Source organism: Corythoichthys intestinalis, chromosome 10, assembly GCF_030265065.1.
Source record: "Corythoichthys intestinalis isolate RoL2023-P3 chromosome 10, ASM3026506v1, whole genome shotgun sequence".
Classification (NCBI taxonomy): Eukaryota; Metazoa; Chordata; class Actinopteri; order Syngnathiformes; family Syngnathidae; genus Corythoichthys; species Corythoichthys intestinalis.
Genome location: NC_080404.1, coordinates 16159833 through 16175196, shown reverse-complemented (window position 1 = coordinate 16175196; position 15364 = coordinate 16159833). Strand labels below are relative to the sequence as shown.

The 15364-nt window shown below is 38.9% G+C and overlaps 1 protein-coding gene across 3 annotated transcripts; it reads left to right on the top strand.

Annotated features, from left to right (window-relative positions):
- Positions 1–61: 61 nt before the first annotated feature.
- Positions 62–14364, top strand: LOC130922931 (glycine N-acyltransferase-like protein 3). 3 transcript variants are annotated; one of them, XM_057848212.1, is made up of 6 exons: positions 62–2038; positions 2589–2668; positions 2765–2881; positions 2964–3084; positions 8992–9124; positions 9202–14364. In XM_057848212.1, exons 2-6 carry the CDS (start codon positions 2591–2593, stop codon positions 9599–9601), a joined length of 849 nt encoding a protein of 282 aa, XP_057704195.1. In that variant the 5' UTR covers positions 62–2038; positions 2589–2590; the 3' UTR covers positions 9602–14364. The 3 variants fall into 3 exon arrangements, with proteins under 3 accessions (XP_057704195.1, XP_057704194.1, XP_057704193.1); XM_057848211.1 differs by having other exon boundaries at positions 62–2668; positions 2765–2872; XM_057848210.1 differs by having other exon boundaries at positions 62–2668.
- The last annotated feature ends 1000 nt before the right edge of the window (positions 14365–15364 follow it).

The window sequence follows — 15364 nt, the reverse complement described above, 5'->3', positions numbered from 1 at the left end:
CTCTAAAATCTGCTGCACGTAAAACAAAGTCTGAAAAGCGACTGTAGTGAGTGCCATATTGCAGAGGCCTGTAATTGTCAACATGGGTAAACCTCAACCATGAGAGACAATGTGGGGGAAAAAAACAGAAAATCACATTGTTTGATTTTTAAAGAATTTATTTCTAAATTAGAGTGGAAAATAAGTAATTGGTCACCTACAAACAAGCAAGATTTCTGGCTGTCAAAGAGGTCTAACTTCTTCTAACAAGGTCTAACAAGGCTCCACTCTTTACCTGTATTAATGGCACCTGTTTTAACTCATTATCGGTGTAAAAGAAACCTGTCCACAACTTCAGTCACACTCCAAACTCCACTATGACCAAGACCAAAGAGCTGTCAAGGACACCAGAGACAAAATTGTAGACCTGCACTAGGCTGGGAAGACTGAATCTGCAATAGGTAAAACGCTTGGTGTAAAGAAATCAACTGTGGGAGCAATTATTAGGAAATGGAAGACATACAGGACCACTGATAATCTCCCTTGATCTGGGTCTCCATGCAAGATCTCACCTCGTGGCGTCAAAATGCTAACAAGAACAGTGAGCAAAAATCCCAGAACCACACGGGGGGACCTAGTAAATGACCTACAGAGAGCTAGGACCACAGTAACAAAGAAGACTATCAGTAACACAATGCGCTGCCAGGGACTCAAATCCTGCACTGCCAGACGTGTCCCCCTGCTGAAGAAAGTACACGTCCAGGCCTGTCTGCTGTTCGCTAGGGAGCATTTGGATGATCCAGAGGAGGACTGGGAGAATGTGTTATGGTCAGATGAAACCAAATTAGAACTTTTTGGTAGAAACACAGGTTCTCGTGTTTGAATACAGAATAGAATGCTGAATTGCATCGGAAGAACACCATACCCACTTTGAAGCATGGGGGTGGAAACCTCATGCTTTGGGGCTGTTTTTCTGCAAAGGGACCAGGGCGACTGATCCGTGTAAAGTAAAGAATGGATGGGGCCATGTATCGAGAGATTTTGAGTGAAAATCTCCTTCCGTCAGCAAGGCATTGAAGATGAGACGTGGCTGGGTCTTTCAGCATGACAATGATCCCAAACACACAGCCAGGGCAACAAAGGAGTGGCTTCGTAAGAAGCATTTCAAGGTCGTGGAGTGGCCTAGCCAGTCTCCAGATCTCAACCCCATAGAAAATCTGTGGAGGGAGTTGAAAGTCCGTGTTGCCCAATGACAGCCCCAAAACATCACTGCTCTAGAGGAGATCTGCATGGAGGAATGGGCCAAAATACCAATAACAGTGTGTGAAAAGCTTGTGAAGAGTTACAGAAACGTTTGGCCTGCGTTATTACCAACAAAGGTTACATAACAAAGTATTGAGATGAATTTTTGGTATTGACCTAATACTTATTTTCCACCATGATTTGCAAATAAATTCTTTAAAAATCAAATGTTGTCATTTTCTGTTTTGTTTTGTTTTTTTTCACATTCCGTCTCTCATGGTTGAGGTTTACCCATGTTGACAATTACAGGCCTCTCTAATATTTTCAAGTGGGAGAACTTGCACAATTAGTGGTTGACTAAATACTTATTTGCCACACTGTATATAGGCTACTGTGGAAAATATACCTTACATATGAAAAAGCCATTTGCATTGGTAAAGTTAAATGAGTGGAAATAAGCATTATACACATTCAGAGTGGGTTGTAAATTTTTTCCCCAAAGAATAATATATATTTTTTGGGTTTTGTTGATTCACACATAATTAAAGTATACAGTACATGATATATACAAACAAACAGATACAGTGTATGTTTACACAATTAGATGCACGAAAAGAGACTCCACGGAAGCTATTTAAAGTTCAGTGCAAGATTTTCTGTAAAACTTTCCTTTGTAGGTGTTTCTATCGTGGTTTACAGGGTTGTAACCAGTTGTTCAAAAAGTGTCGAACCCCCCTCCTCCTCCAGCTAGAATTGCAGATCACTTGGAGATGTAGCCAGAAGCTTGTTCATCGCTCGAAGAGTTGAACGCTCTGTGGTAAGTGATCTTTCTTTGGTGGTCGATATGTCACTATTTTTTACTTAACAAGCTGTTTGAAAACATAACGTCATATTGGCTGCTAATGCGATTAACTTATCTATACATAGGCCAAATTTAAGTTTCAGGACGTCATTTGGTATTAATTGAACACTGATATGTATTCATGTTTAAAGAGTCCCATGAAAGTGGTCAAATACAAGTGGTCTTTTTCTTTATATCAACATTTTTTAAATGTTTTAAATCTTTAATACTGTACTAAACATTTATACAGTACCTGTACAATCAAGCGTTTACAGACTGGTTCGACAGACAAAACAGCATATGAAATGACAAGGGATTCTTTCTATAAAAAAATCGACATATACATTATAAAACAACGCATACAGATACAGCAAACAGAATTCTGAACACATTCCAAACCTTTTAAAGGAGACATGTCAGTACATGATTGCTATATGTGAATTTACGTTCACTGCTTGTCTCTGTGTGTTGGGATGGGGTGCAAAGTTAAGACATGTTACGTTATTGAATGATCTTGTCTGCACAGAAATGAAGGTCCTCCAACAAAACGATGAACTAATGACTGCAGAAGGCATTCTGTTGGAACACTTGCCCAAGAGTTTCCAGGTAGGACTGTAGGCTTTTTAACATATTCATTGTTCTATTGGAGCCATACGTGCATTTTATTTGTGAACTAATGCTGCTCTTTGACTGTCTTTGTAGGTGTATGGGCATTTATATGCTTATAACAGAAACAAACAAAGTACCATCCAAGTCGTCGTTGATACATGGCCAGATTTTAAAGTCATCATTTGTCGACCCGACCCACGGGTGAGTTTGGTATGTAATGTAGTTAGTTTCAGATTATGTTATCTGTTATGCTATTGTCATGAACTGTATAATTTTATTTTTCACATGGAAGCAAGAATTTGGTTTCACACCCGAGATGACCATGTACTGCAAGGAATCCAAGGACGGGCATGCTTTGAAAGAAATTTTGATGAAGGACAGTCTATTCAATTGGAGCTCTAACATTAATGGAGGTAATGTCATTACACACCTTTGCCAGTGTTGAAATGAGTGTTATATTCCGTTGACGTTTTATAACAATTTCCTTCAAGTATTAATTCTCCTGAAATGACAAGAACAATTTCAAACAAACTACAAACACCCGACACCCTTAAAGTATCATCAGTCTAGAGCAGTGGGTCTTAACCTTGATAAAGGTACTGAACCCCGTGAGTTTAACATGTGCATTCACCGAACCCTTTGGAATTTAATAAAAAAAAGCTATGTTTTATTTCAAATTCAAAACTGAGATAGCTAAGCTAGCGAACTAATATCCAAGTGAAATCCCGTTCAAATTGACTACGAATAATTTTGACTTTTGCTGTTGATGTTCACGTCGGAAAATGATACGCAACTCTTTTGAGTTCACGCTGTTCTTTTTATTGTTTTCAGGTCTACATTCTTATTTTATTGTCCCATCCTTGCATCACATACTATTTTCATGGCGTAAAATAAGGCAAATGTTTTTTTTTATTTTTTTTATTATTATTAATTATCTGCGCAGGCCACGCTGAGTGTAGGTGTATTATACTTCCAGATACCAAGTGCGAGTCAAACTTCCACTGAGCAAACTAGTATTTTTTCACCCATTAGATAGAGGGCTAGCAGTTGAAAGAGTGGAATAAAGCCTGTAAATTGGGGCCAAACCAGTCCAAAACCTAGTCTAAAATGTCACTTTGCCTTTAGTCAGCATACGAAAATAGGGCCCCGTGTGTCTTAACCTTCGCCGAACCCCATAGACTTATGCACCGAACCCCAGGGGTTCGATCAAACCCAGGTTAAGAACCACTGGTCTAGATATATATATATATTTAAATACGGGGTGAAAGTGGTTTGAATTTCTTGCCGGAACTCCCTGACAAGAAGGTCGCCACCGAGCCAGAATTTATGTTTTTGTTTTTTTGTTTTTTTGGGGGGGCATCAAACCTCCTAAAACCACTGAAATGCAGATGAAACTGCTTTTGGCACAGTTATTCCTATAACACATACAAACAAAAATAATTTTCATTCAAAATAGTATTTTTTTCACAATTAACAAAATAAAAATAATCAAAAACAGAAGTAACCCCAACCTCCATCTAACCCCCCACCCCCACCCCACCCCCCTACATTTCCTAAATGCAAATCCTCAATTTTAACTAGTTAAGAACATTGGATGTACATTAAAATTTAAGCGAACGTAAACGTTTATTTGTTTTTGTTTGTTTTTTAAAAAAATTTTTTTTAATGATAATAAAGATATAACTAACATATAGTACAGGCCAAAAGTTTGGACACACCTCATTCAATGAAACACTAATGAAGGTCCCTACCCCACTGATAAATGGTGTTATACTTGTATAGCGCTTTTCTACCTCTCAAGGTACTCAAAGTGCTTTACACTACATTGCCATCTACCTACTAGTGATACAACACCAGGAGCAATGAATTCCACTAATCACCCTAAAAAGGCATACCTGTTAAGTCAAATACCATTCTAGGTTACTCCCTCTTGAAGCTCATCAAGAGAATGGCAAGAGTGTACAAAAAAGTAATCGGAGCAAAAGGAGGCTACTTTGAAGATCCAAGAATATTATACATATTTTTAGTTATTTCACCTGTTTTTACTAAGTACATAGTTCCACACATGTTCATTCATACTTCTTTTACGTTCAGTGAGAATTTACAATGACACTTGACGAGTCTAAATAAATGATGGACAGTAGATCAAATAAACAAGCCTCTTCAACTCTTTCCTTTCTCCTAAAAAGGTGATCAATTTTCTGTTGCGTTGCTCTTTTTTATTGTTTAGGTTGACAGACAGCAAAACGAGGCAGTAGTGGATTTTTTAATTTGGAGCTTTTACTTCACTTTTGACAACACCTACGTGCACGTATGTTCAAAATGACCCACATTTTAACAATAAACAAACATTTAAACAAAACAATTGGTGATCATACGTTCCTCCAGTACAATCAACATGTTAATTTAGTAAATCAAATCAGCCCAGTCTGCATAATAAAGTTCGCTAGCTTAGATGCTACGAATGCTAACGCATTCACACTTCTCTCATAGAAAAATCGCTAAACATAACCAAGCAAACAGTATCTCCAAACTTAACAACAAATGCCAGCACCAACATATATCAACTGAAACATCTTACAGCCTGAAGTAGGCCGAACCAGAGCGTAGCTGTCCCCTAGCCATGTCAGAAACATCTGCTTCTCAGTCATATGAGCCAAGATTTCAGACACACTCAACGCCGCCACCAGAGGACAGCATTTGACAAAATACAATACTTTAAACAAACCATCACACATAGGGTTTTGGCAGTTGCTGTCATATTTTCGGGATGAAAGTACCGCATGCCGGAACGGTGTTCCGGCCCGAAAACTTATGCTGGTACAGCGTTCCGGCTCGTTCCGGTCCACTTTCAGCCCTGTTTATATATCAATAAACATGCTGAGCAGTTGTTTAGGGAGCTGGGCGGTCGTAGTTCTATTTGAACTTGTTTCATAAGATGTCGTCACTGTATTTTCATCAAAATAACCTGAAAATTAAGAATTATAGATTACTTAAAAAATGTGTTTTGTTGTTAAAAATCAAGACAGGGTTGGCCCTCTCAAATGCAATGTCCCTCCCACACTAGGGAACCCTTTAACCCTTTAAGCCTATTTTGGCCGAATTTCAAAGAAAAAACTGTTCACAATGGCCAAGTTGGGTCCCTTTTTTCAGGACACCTTGAACTTCATGTCCAAACTGTTGTTTTCTTCACTGACCAATTTTAATCCACATTTTGGACCCAAAAAGACAACAAAAAAAATCCCAAAATCTTTTTTCAAAATTTGTAATGTTGATGTCCCACTGAGAACCAAACATGCATGACCAACCGTTTTGAAGCTTTATAATATTTATTTAACTTGTTAGGATAAACATCCGATAGAAAAAAATAATATTGAATAGTTTTATGTTTGACAATTCAATACAAACAGCAGGTATGGTCATAGGCGTTTTTGGCCTTTACACATACTATGGTCAAAACAGGTTATATACAGCGCAAAATAGTGAGGAAAAAAAATTATATCTATCATCCAACACAAAAAGGGTTTGGAGGATATCTCTTTGTGAAGTTAGGTATTGTACCCATCACCTTATCAAAGGTATATATGTACATACATGCAATCAAGCTTCTCGAACACATATCTATATAAAAATTGAAAAGATTCATAGTGAAGAAAAAAATATATATAACATTGAAAGAAAGTATTTTCAAAAATATTGACAAGTAGTTCAGTTCAATTCAGTTTTTTTCAGGCATGCGACCTAAAAAAGTTTTTTTTTTTTTTCCGCACTCAAAAAAGTTTGTTTTTGAACAGGTCACTGAGCTGCGTCACACACAACGTCACAAAGCCTACTCTTCAGCCATTGCGAGCTGCTGTCACTTCTACTCGCCAACTTGCCGAGACGCCAACTAATCCGAGGAAAACAATGACAAATACAGCTCATCCTATTCCTTGAGTTAATGAAGTAATGCATTGGCTTGCGCTAAATTTAGTTTTCGATTCATTCTGTACGTTTCAAAGTCGCTCGCGCAATCCAACCGGCCGTTGCTTGCTTCGCGTGTCTCCTTTTCCTTAGTTGGCGCCTCGCTCGTCAATTTATTAAAAATGTTCACATTAGGTTTGTCCTATTTGTCATCACAACGGCTCGTGGGATATGTCTTTTGTGCTGCTTTCGGTTTTGAAAAAAGGACAAGAAATGATGGAAATATGGAGATACAGTGCCTTGCAAAAGTATTTGGCACCCTTGAATCTTGCAACCTTTCGCCACATTTCAGGCTTCAAACATAAAGATATGAAATTTAATTTTTTTGTCAAGAATCAACAACAAGTGGGACACAATCGTGAAGTGGAACAACATTTATTGGATAATTTAAACTTTTTTAACAAATAAAAAACTGAAAAGTGGGGCGTGCAATATTATTCGGCCCCTTTACTTTCAGTGCAGCAAACTCACTCCAGAAGTTCAGTGAGGAGCTCTGAATGATCCAATGTTGTCCTAAATGACCGATGATGATAAATAGAATCCACCTGTGTGTAATCAAGTCTCCGTATAAATGCACCTGCTCTGTGATAGTCTCAGGGTTCTGTTTAAAGTGCAGAGAGCATTATGAAAACCAAGGAACACACCAGGCAGGTCCGAGATACTGTTGTGGAGAAGTTTAAAGCCGGATTTGGATACAAAAAGATTTCCCAAGCTTTAAACATCTCAAGGAGCACTGTGCAAGCCATCATATTGAAATGGAAGGAGCATCAGACCACTGCATATCTACCAAGACCCGGCCGTCCTTCCAAACTTTCTTCTCAAACAAGGAGAAAACTGATCAGAGATGCAGCCAAGAGGCCCATGATCACTCTGGATGAACTGCAGAGATCTACAGCTGAGGTGGGAGAGTCTGTCCATAGGACAACAATCAGTCGTACACTGCACAAATCTGGCCTTTATGGAAGAGTGGCAAGAAGAAAGCCATTTCTCAAAGATATCCATAAAAAGTCTCGTTTAAAGTTTGCCACAAGCCACCTGGGAGACACACCAAACATGTGGAAGAAGGTGCTCTGGTCAGATGAAACCAAAATTGAACTTTTTGGCCACAATGCAAAACGATATGTTTGGCGTAAAAGCAACACAGCTCATCACCCTGAACACACCATCCCCACTGTCAAACATGGTGGTAGCAGCATCATGGTTTGGGCCTGCTTTTCTTCAGCAGGGACAGGGAAGATGGTTAAAATTGACGGGAAGATGGATGCAGCCAAATACAGGAACATTCTGGAAGAAAACCTGTTGGTATCTGCACAAGACCTGAGACTGGGACGGAGATTTATCTTCCAACAGGACAATGATCCAAAACATAAAGCCAAATCTACAATGGAATGGTTCAAAAATAAACGTATCCAGGTGTTAGAATGGCTAAGTCAAAGTCCAGACCTGAATCCAATCGAGAATCTGTGGAAAGAGCTGAAAACTGCTGTTCACAAACACTCTCCATCCAACCTCACTGAGCTCGAGCTGTTTTGCATGGAAGAATGGGCAAGAATGTCATCTCTCGATGTGCAAAACTGATAGAAACATACCCCAAGCGACTTGCAGCTGTAATTGGAGCAAAAGGTGGCGCTACAAAGTATTAGCGCAAGGGGGCCGAATAATATTGCACGCCCCACTTTTCAGTTTTTTATTTGTTAAAAAAGTTTAAATTATCCAATAAATTTTGTTCCATTTCACGATTGTGTCCCACTTGTTGTTGATTCTTGACAAAAAATTAAAATTTTATATCTTTATGTTTGAAGCCTGAAATGTGGCGAAAGGTTGCAAGGTTCAAGGGGGCCGAATACTTTTGCAAGGCACTGTAGACACATGATCCATGCAGCGTTTTAATGCATATTTATGAGTGCAATAAAACTATAAAACTCAAATGACATTATCTCCCGTTTTACTAGGTCAATTCACTTCAAATAAAAACTGGTGTGGACATTAACTTCCGTACTTTCAAATGAGAGCTACCAGGGGCACGTGGGTTACGTAATTACAGTATTACGATGCTTCAAAGATGATATGTGTAAACGTGTCGCATCCGACACGTTCGGTGTTAAAGGGTTAAACATATACAATGACTTGCTGCACTGAGTGAACATACTGTATGGTTTGTCAGCTTTTGTCATGGTTATGCTGGTATCCAATAGTTCTCTCACAAATGTAGTTAGTTTCAGAGCAGCATTGAACAGACTCTCTGTACAATGTTCTTGCTCTTGTTTTTGTATCTCTCACACAACCTTTTGTAGAGAAGTTTGTTGATCTGTAATGGAAAAGCGAATGCAAAAGGTTCTGTGGCATTTTTTTTGTAGGATGCGACATTTCACACACCTCTATCCTCCAAGAGGTTTCATTGAACCGGGAAGTCAACTACAGATCCCTGGCACTGACACGTCTTCTGCATTTGCCAAATCGTAGCCATCTGGTCAAACCAGCAATCGACAGGTGGGTTCAGATTTATATGAATCATTGATAAGATTTACCACTATTGTCTTCAAGTATTTCAGTTTTTGTTCATACAGTGGTCTTGAATCAAGGATTTCATCTCTTGAACTCTGCCATGCCCACCTGGTGAATCAAACCTGGAAGTTTGGAGGAACTCAACAAGGATACAACTACATTGCATTCCTCATCAGTAACTTCCCCACATATTGCATCACTGATAATGAGGGTCAGCCTATATCGTGGCTTCTTGTCTATGAGTACTTGGCATTGGGGGTACTATATACTATGCCCAAGCACAGAAAAAGAGGATTCGCCAAAGCACTGATTCAAACCATGGCCCAGAGATTATTTGATCAGGACTACCCAGTGTTCTGCTACATAGAGGAAGATAACATGGCATCTTATAAGCTTTTTAAAAGTTTGGGCTTTATTGAGGAGCCCTCATACAGAGAACTATGGTTTGAGTTTAACTTCTAACCTTAATCTGAAAAGCAGCTATCTGACTGATTAGCAGCTAAAAATGACCACATTAAATCTATGACATTTAATTCTATTGACAATAGAAATTGATATTAATTACTAATTTCACTGTTCTTTGACTTTTAGGAGGGATTTCTAGTAAAGGACTTGCTTAAAATGACTGTTCGGTCCGACACAGCTTTTAGATCATTGGAGACGCAAGCCTGAAATAGTTTAGGTATGCAAATCAGAATTGTTTATACTAGGGATGTACCGATCCGATCACATGATTGGAAATCGGGCCGATCGCATCATTTTTCAGTGGGTCGGAATCGGGATAAAAGAGTCGGGGGTTTTATCGAAATAATATATTTGTTTTTCTGCTTCATGCTCATATAGCATCTCTCTCTCCCTCCTGCTGCTTTTCTTGGTTAGCAGTGCCCTGGAGTTTGCTACTAAAGTTGATGATGATTGACAGGTTTGTAACTTTGATCTTGCCAGAGAAGCTCGGTAGCACTACAATCAAAGGTGCAAATGTGTCAATCATTGTTCAGCTTGTTACACACTAGCGGTAGAGTGCTGTGGCAACTCATTGTGTAAGTCAGAGGCTGTTCTCAGCAGCGTGAGCGGATTTGAGTGGACTCGCTCATGAAGCATTTAATAAAGACAAGCATTTTTCTATGTTATTCTTGCTTAATCACATTATTAAGGCGGCACTGTGGCACAGTAATGTTTAAATCTTTTGTTAAAAAACTTTTTTTTTTTTTTTATCGAATCAGGACTCTGTATCGGCAGGTTCTCAAAATCAGGTGACTCGGACTCTGGTGCAAAAATATGCAGTTGGGACATCCTTAGTTTATATTGGCAATAACCGTGAACAGGTAACAGTTACTGTCATTTCAGTAATCCAGAGTTGTTTCTGAACTGTTGGTATTTTTTTCCAGTCCACTGGTTTGGTTGATGGGCAGAGCCTCCAGCACATATCTTAATTCAACTCCTTGTTGGTTACCTCGTTCATTTGTGTGCTCTTCCTCTGCGTCACGTTTGGTTTCATCACTATTTGTCATTCACATTGTTATTGTGGTTCTTTATTCTTGTGTTTTGTAAATATGTTGGCGCTGTCATTCGGTCTCATGCTTGTTGTCTATTCGTTTGGTGAGATTCGTTTAGCTTTCCTGTCCATTCTTTGTTCCTTATAGACCCTACTCACATGACGTCACAACCACGCCTCCGCGCCATATTGTCCGTCAGCTCGTCTTGTTTACGCATTACCGCTACGTAAATTCCTCCTATTATGGCGTGTTTTTCTGCTTGTTAACATTAATAATCAAAATGGTGAAGGCGTGTGTGGCGGTTGGTTGCAGTAACAGAGAAGATAGACGGAGAGACTTAAAGGTCTACCGTATTCCGAGAGACCCAGAGAGGAGAGTGAGCTGGACTGCTGCAATTCGACAAGAAAACTGGGCACCAAATGATCACCACAGACTATGTAGTAGTCATTTCATACCTGGTAAGATGCATTTAATATATATTTAGAGGGTTTTGGGGTGACAACCACAATTAAGATCATTGCGAGGCTAATCGCCGACAACATACAGTTTTAAATTCAAGATGTTTATTTCTTCCGCCATCATTATTTTTTGAATAATATTTAGCTGGTACCAAGTGAAAGAAGCTGGCCTCGTCTACGGATCATCAGTTAAACAGGGATGTCCAAACTTTTTGCAAAGTGGGCCAGATTTGGTGTGGTAAAAATGTGGGGGGCTACCTTGGCTGATTTACGTAGAACAATATATTTAAACAATTTTTAGCTAGCCCTTCTGTGTGTCACATTTGCTTTATTATTATTTTTTTTAAATTCATAATTCCAACGATCTCGCCTTTGTGGCGTTCTCTTTCGACACTCGGGCTCTTGCGAAATACTGCTGCTGTGAAAGTAAACTAGCTTCAAGTTGCTATAATTTCTCGCTGCGTATCTTCCTTGTAATGTTGTCGTACATGTCAGAGTGTCTTTGAAAACAGCGACTGTCTTTTTGCAAATGAGACACAGTTGTTGCGTATTGTATTGAAGAAATAGTCCAATATCCACCTATCCTTGAAGCGTCGGCCATCGCAGTCAACTTTTTTTTTTATTGATATTCGCCATTTTAGAAAATTGAAAGTAAAGGGTCACACGGGGTAATGTTGCTTAGAGTGCTGCTCTTAAAGTTTTTCAAAGTTTCGTGAGAGTAGGCCGAGTTTCTGTGGACAAGATAGTTGTAGATATCAGGGTAACAGATGTCGGGCAGAGACAGCGAAGACAGCGGGTCGAAAAATATCGATTTAGGCATCAAATATGGATCTGGCGAATGGATAAACTGAAGCTTTTCCACATAACGCCTTTTATGCAACACATCCAATGAGTTTACAGTGTCTGAAAGCACCGGGGCTTCCATGAATTGCACTATAAATTGCATGGCAAATTGAAACCATTAAGAATACGGATAAACAATGACGGACGATATGGTAGCCGGATACAGCGACACGTCATTCTGTGACGTTGGTGAGTGGGGTCTATATACAGTAGTTGCGTTCCCTTGTTACCGTATATACTGTAGCTCTGCTTCTGTTTTATTTCGTTTTTACTTCTTTTGTTCCCCGTTTAGTCTATTTTGATATCTTGATCCTGTCATGCATCGCTTATCCATCATGTGCATAGTTTTTTTGTTGTTGTTGTTGTTGTATTTTTTATTTTTTTAGCCTTTTGGGGATTTGTCTTTGCTCAGGTTATCATGCTTCCTTTGTTAAGTAAATGTTTGTTCATTTAATTATCTATCGTTAGGATTCAGTTGTTTTCTTTTTAATTTATATATATATATATATATATATATATATATACACAACAGTAGTGCTGGTGTTCTGTCAAAATTTGCTCCCTTGTAAAATTTTGCTCCCAAAGCTTTTGTGGCGCTGAAAAAGCCCTCTTTTACATTCAATTGGACTGTCAATGTTATCCAAAGGTGCTAACTAAACTAGATACATCATAAACATACATGTGCAACACGAAAATGGCGTAAATTAATACTTAACGACACGGCGAAGTCGTTAACAGTGAGAGCACGGGGTGCAGTTGCTGCGTGCAGCTAACATGGTAGGATGTGTTCGAGAACTTTGTACATGTCTTTACATGATCAAACTTAAGTAAATATTCCTTTCTTTAAAGAAAGTTTGTAGTGTTTACTTTGGAATCGCTGCATTTGCAGCCATTTTTAACGTTACGCGCATGCGCAAAACCGCAAGGTAGCAATTTTTGATGGGTTGCAAAATTTGTCAGAACACAGGCACACCCAAATGAAGCATGGCACGTAAGCAAGGGGCCAGAGGGCATTACAACATTAAAGTTTTAATTGATATAAGTTAAGTCACTTCAGTAAAGCATAAAAATGCTACTCCCAATTACAGTTTAGTGGCAGATATCGTTTTAATATTTGAATTAAATTCATTCAAAATTATACAGTGGCGTGTGTTGTGATTAATAATAAAACTGTACTGTATATATAAAATTATATCACAAAATTTTAAATAATAATTGTTTTTTCTTATTTAAATTGATAAAAAGCTACATACTGTTATACATGTGTATATGTTAGGGGTGATATGGGTAATTCATTATTTGATACTGTGATATGTTGCCTACAATATGATGATATCACGATACACAATCTACGATATTCGATATATTGTAAGACATTTCTTCAATGATTTATCGGACTTAAAAAAAATAATAAAAAAACATAAAAAGAAACACATCTGCAATTATGCATTTATCCAATGCCAAAACTTGTACGATGAACAAATAAACGTGCATTTGCATAGTGCCTCACCACATTAGTTTCGTAAATGTAAATACTGCATAGCTGGACAATTAATGTGTAAGGACAGTGCACTGCTTTCTGGTCCTGAAAAGTCAGTATCAATTTTGCATATTACCTCACTGCTTCCTAGCCTTGTAAATGTAATCACTGTACAGCTGGAGAAGTTACAGTGCATGAACATTAATAACATTACCCTGTTCCTTTGGACACATTAAAGTGCACAAACATTAATAACATGTTATATGTAAACAAGGACAATGCACTGCTTTCTTAAACGGAAACATTAGTTGCAACTAACTTGATTTGTTTTTCTGTGTTCATATTTTCCGCCATATTGCATCTGTTCTTCTATTTTCTGTCACTACTAGATTGCGACGAGCTACCAGATCGTGACGGATTGCTACTACGCATATGCGAACCGATGGCATTTTCTCTCGCGCGATGACAGCAGATATAGATATGTACGTCATAGATTAAAAAATAAATCTGTACATTTTTGGGGGGTGATAATAGTCTCTGAAGGGTTTAATTGGGATGAGGGAAGAGGAAGCGTGATTTAACTGCACTGTTTAAATTCTTGAAAGACATTAAGATTATGTATAGATTGTAAAGGTGAAAGGATGGGCCTTCAACATTTAAAGGCATTGTGTTTGGTTCTGTCTGCGGCATAATCATCGGGTGATGTAAAAAAAAAAAATCACCCCTTGCCCCCCCCCCCAAAAAAAGAAGAGATGTATTTTCTATCATTTAATCTAACACGTACATACTATATCTATATCTGCCGTCATCACTCGAGAGAAAATAGTGTCTGTTCGCGCATGCGCGGTAGCAATCTGTCGCTATCCGGTAGCCCTTTAAGATTGGGTAATGACATTATCTATTGTCTTCTTCTTCTGTCTTTTGTCTTCTTTAGACAAATTTCCGAGATACAGTGGGGTAAATTAGTATTTAGTCAACCACTAATTGTGCAAGTTCTCCCACTTGAAAATATTAGAGAGGCCTGTAATTGTCAACGTGGGTAAACCTCAACCATGAGAGACAGAATGTGGAATAAAAACCCAGAAAATCATATTGTTTGATTTTTAAAGAATTTATTTGCAAATCATGGTGGAAAATAAGTATTTGGTCAATACCAAAAGTTCATCTTAATACTCTGTTATGTACCCTTTGTTGGCAATAACGGAGGCCAAACATTTTATGTAACTCTTCACAAGCTTCAAACACACTGTTGCTGGTATTTTGGCCCATTCCTCCATACAGATCTCCTCTAGAGCAGTGATGTTTTGGGGCTGTCGTTGGGCAACACCGACTTTCAACTCCCTCCTCACCCCGTGGCGTCAAAATGATAACAAGAACGGGGAGCAAAAATCCCAGAACCATACGGGGGGACCTAGTGAATGACCTACAGAGAGCTGGGACCACAGTCACAAAGGCTACTATCAGTAACACAATGCGCCGCCAGGGACTCAAATCCTGAACTGCCAGACGTTTCCCCCTGCTGAAGAAAGTACACGTCCAGGCCCGTCTGCTGTTTGCTAGAGAGCATTTGCATGATCCAGAGGAGGACTGGGAGAATGTGTTATGGTCAGATGAAACCAAAATAGAACTATCTGGTAGAAACACAAGTTCTCGTGTTTGGAGGAAAAAGAATACTGAATTTAACCATACCCACTGTGAAGCATGGGGGTGGAAACATCATGCTTTGGGGCTGTTTTTCTGCAAAGGGACCAAGACGACTGATCTGTGTAAAGGAAATAATGAATGGGGCCATGTATCGAGAGATTTTGAGTGAAAATCTCCTTCCATCAGCAAGGGCATTGAAGATGAGACGTGGCTGGCTCTTTCAGCATGACAATGATCCCAAACACACAGCCAGGGCAACAAAGGAGTGGCTTCGTAAGAAGCATTTTAAGGTCCTGGAGTGGCC

What these genes read in the sequence shown, in the direction of transcription:
- LOC130922931 (XM_057848210.1), top strand. Translation starts at nt 2,486, where the DNA reads ATGATTGCTATATGTGAATTTACGTTCACTGCTTGTCTCTGTGTGTTG. An exon ending in ACTTGCCCAAGAGTTTCCAG is followed by an intron (nt 2,669 to 2,764) that starts GTAGGACTGTAG and finishes CTGTCTTTGTAG; the next exon opens with GTGTATGGGCATTTATATGC. An exon ending in GTCAAACCAGCAATCGACAG is followed by an intron (nt 9,125 to 9,201) that starts GTGGGTTCAGAT and finishes TTGTTCATACAG; the next exon opens with TGGTCTTGAATCAAGGATTT.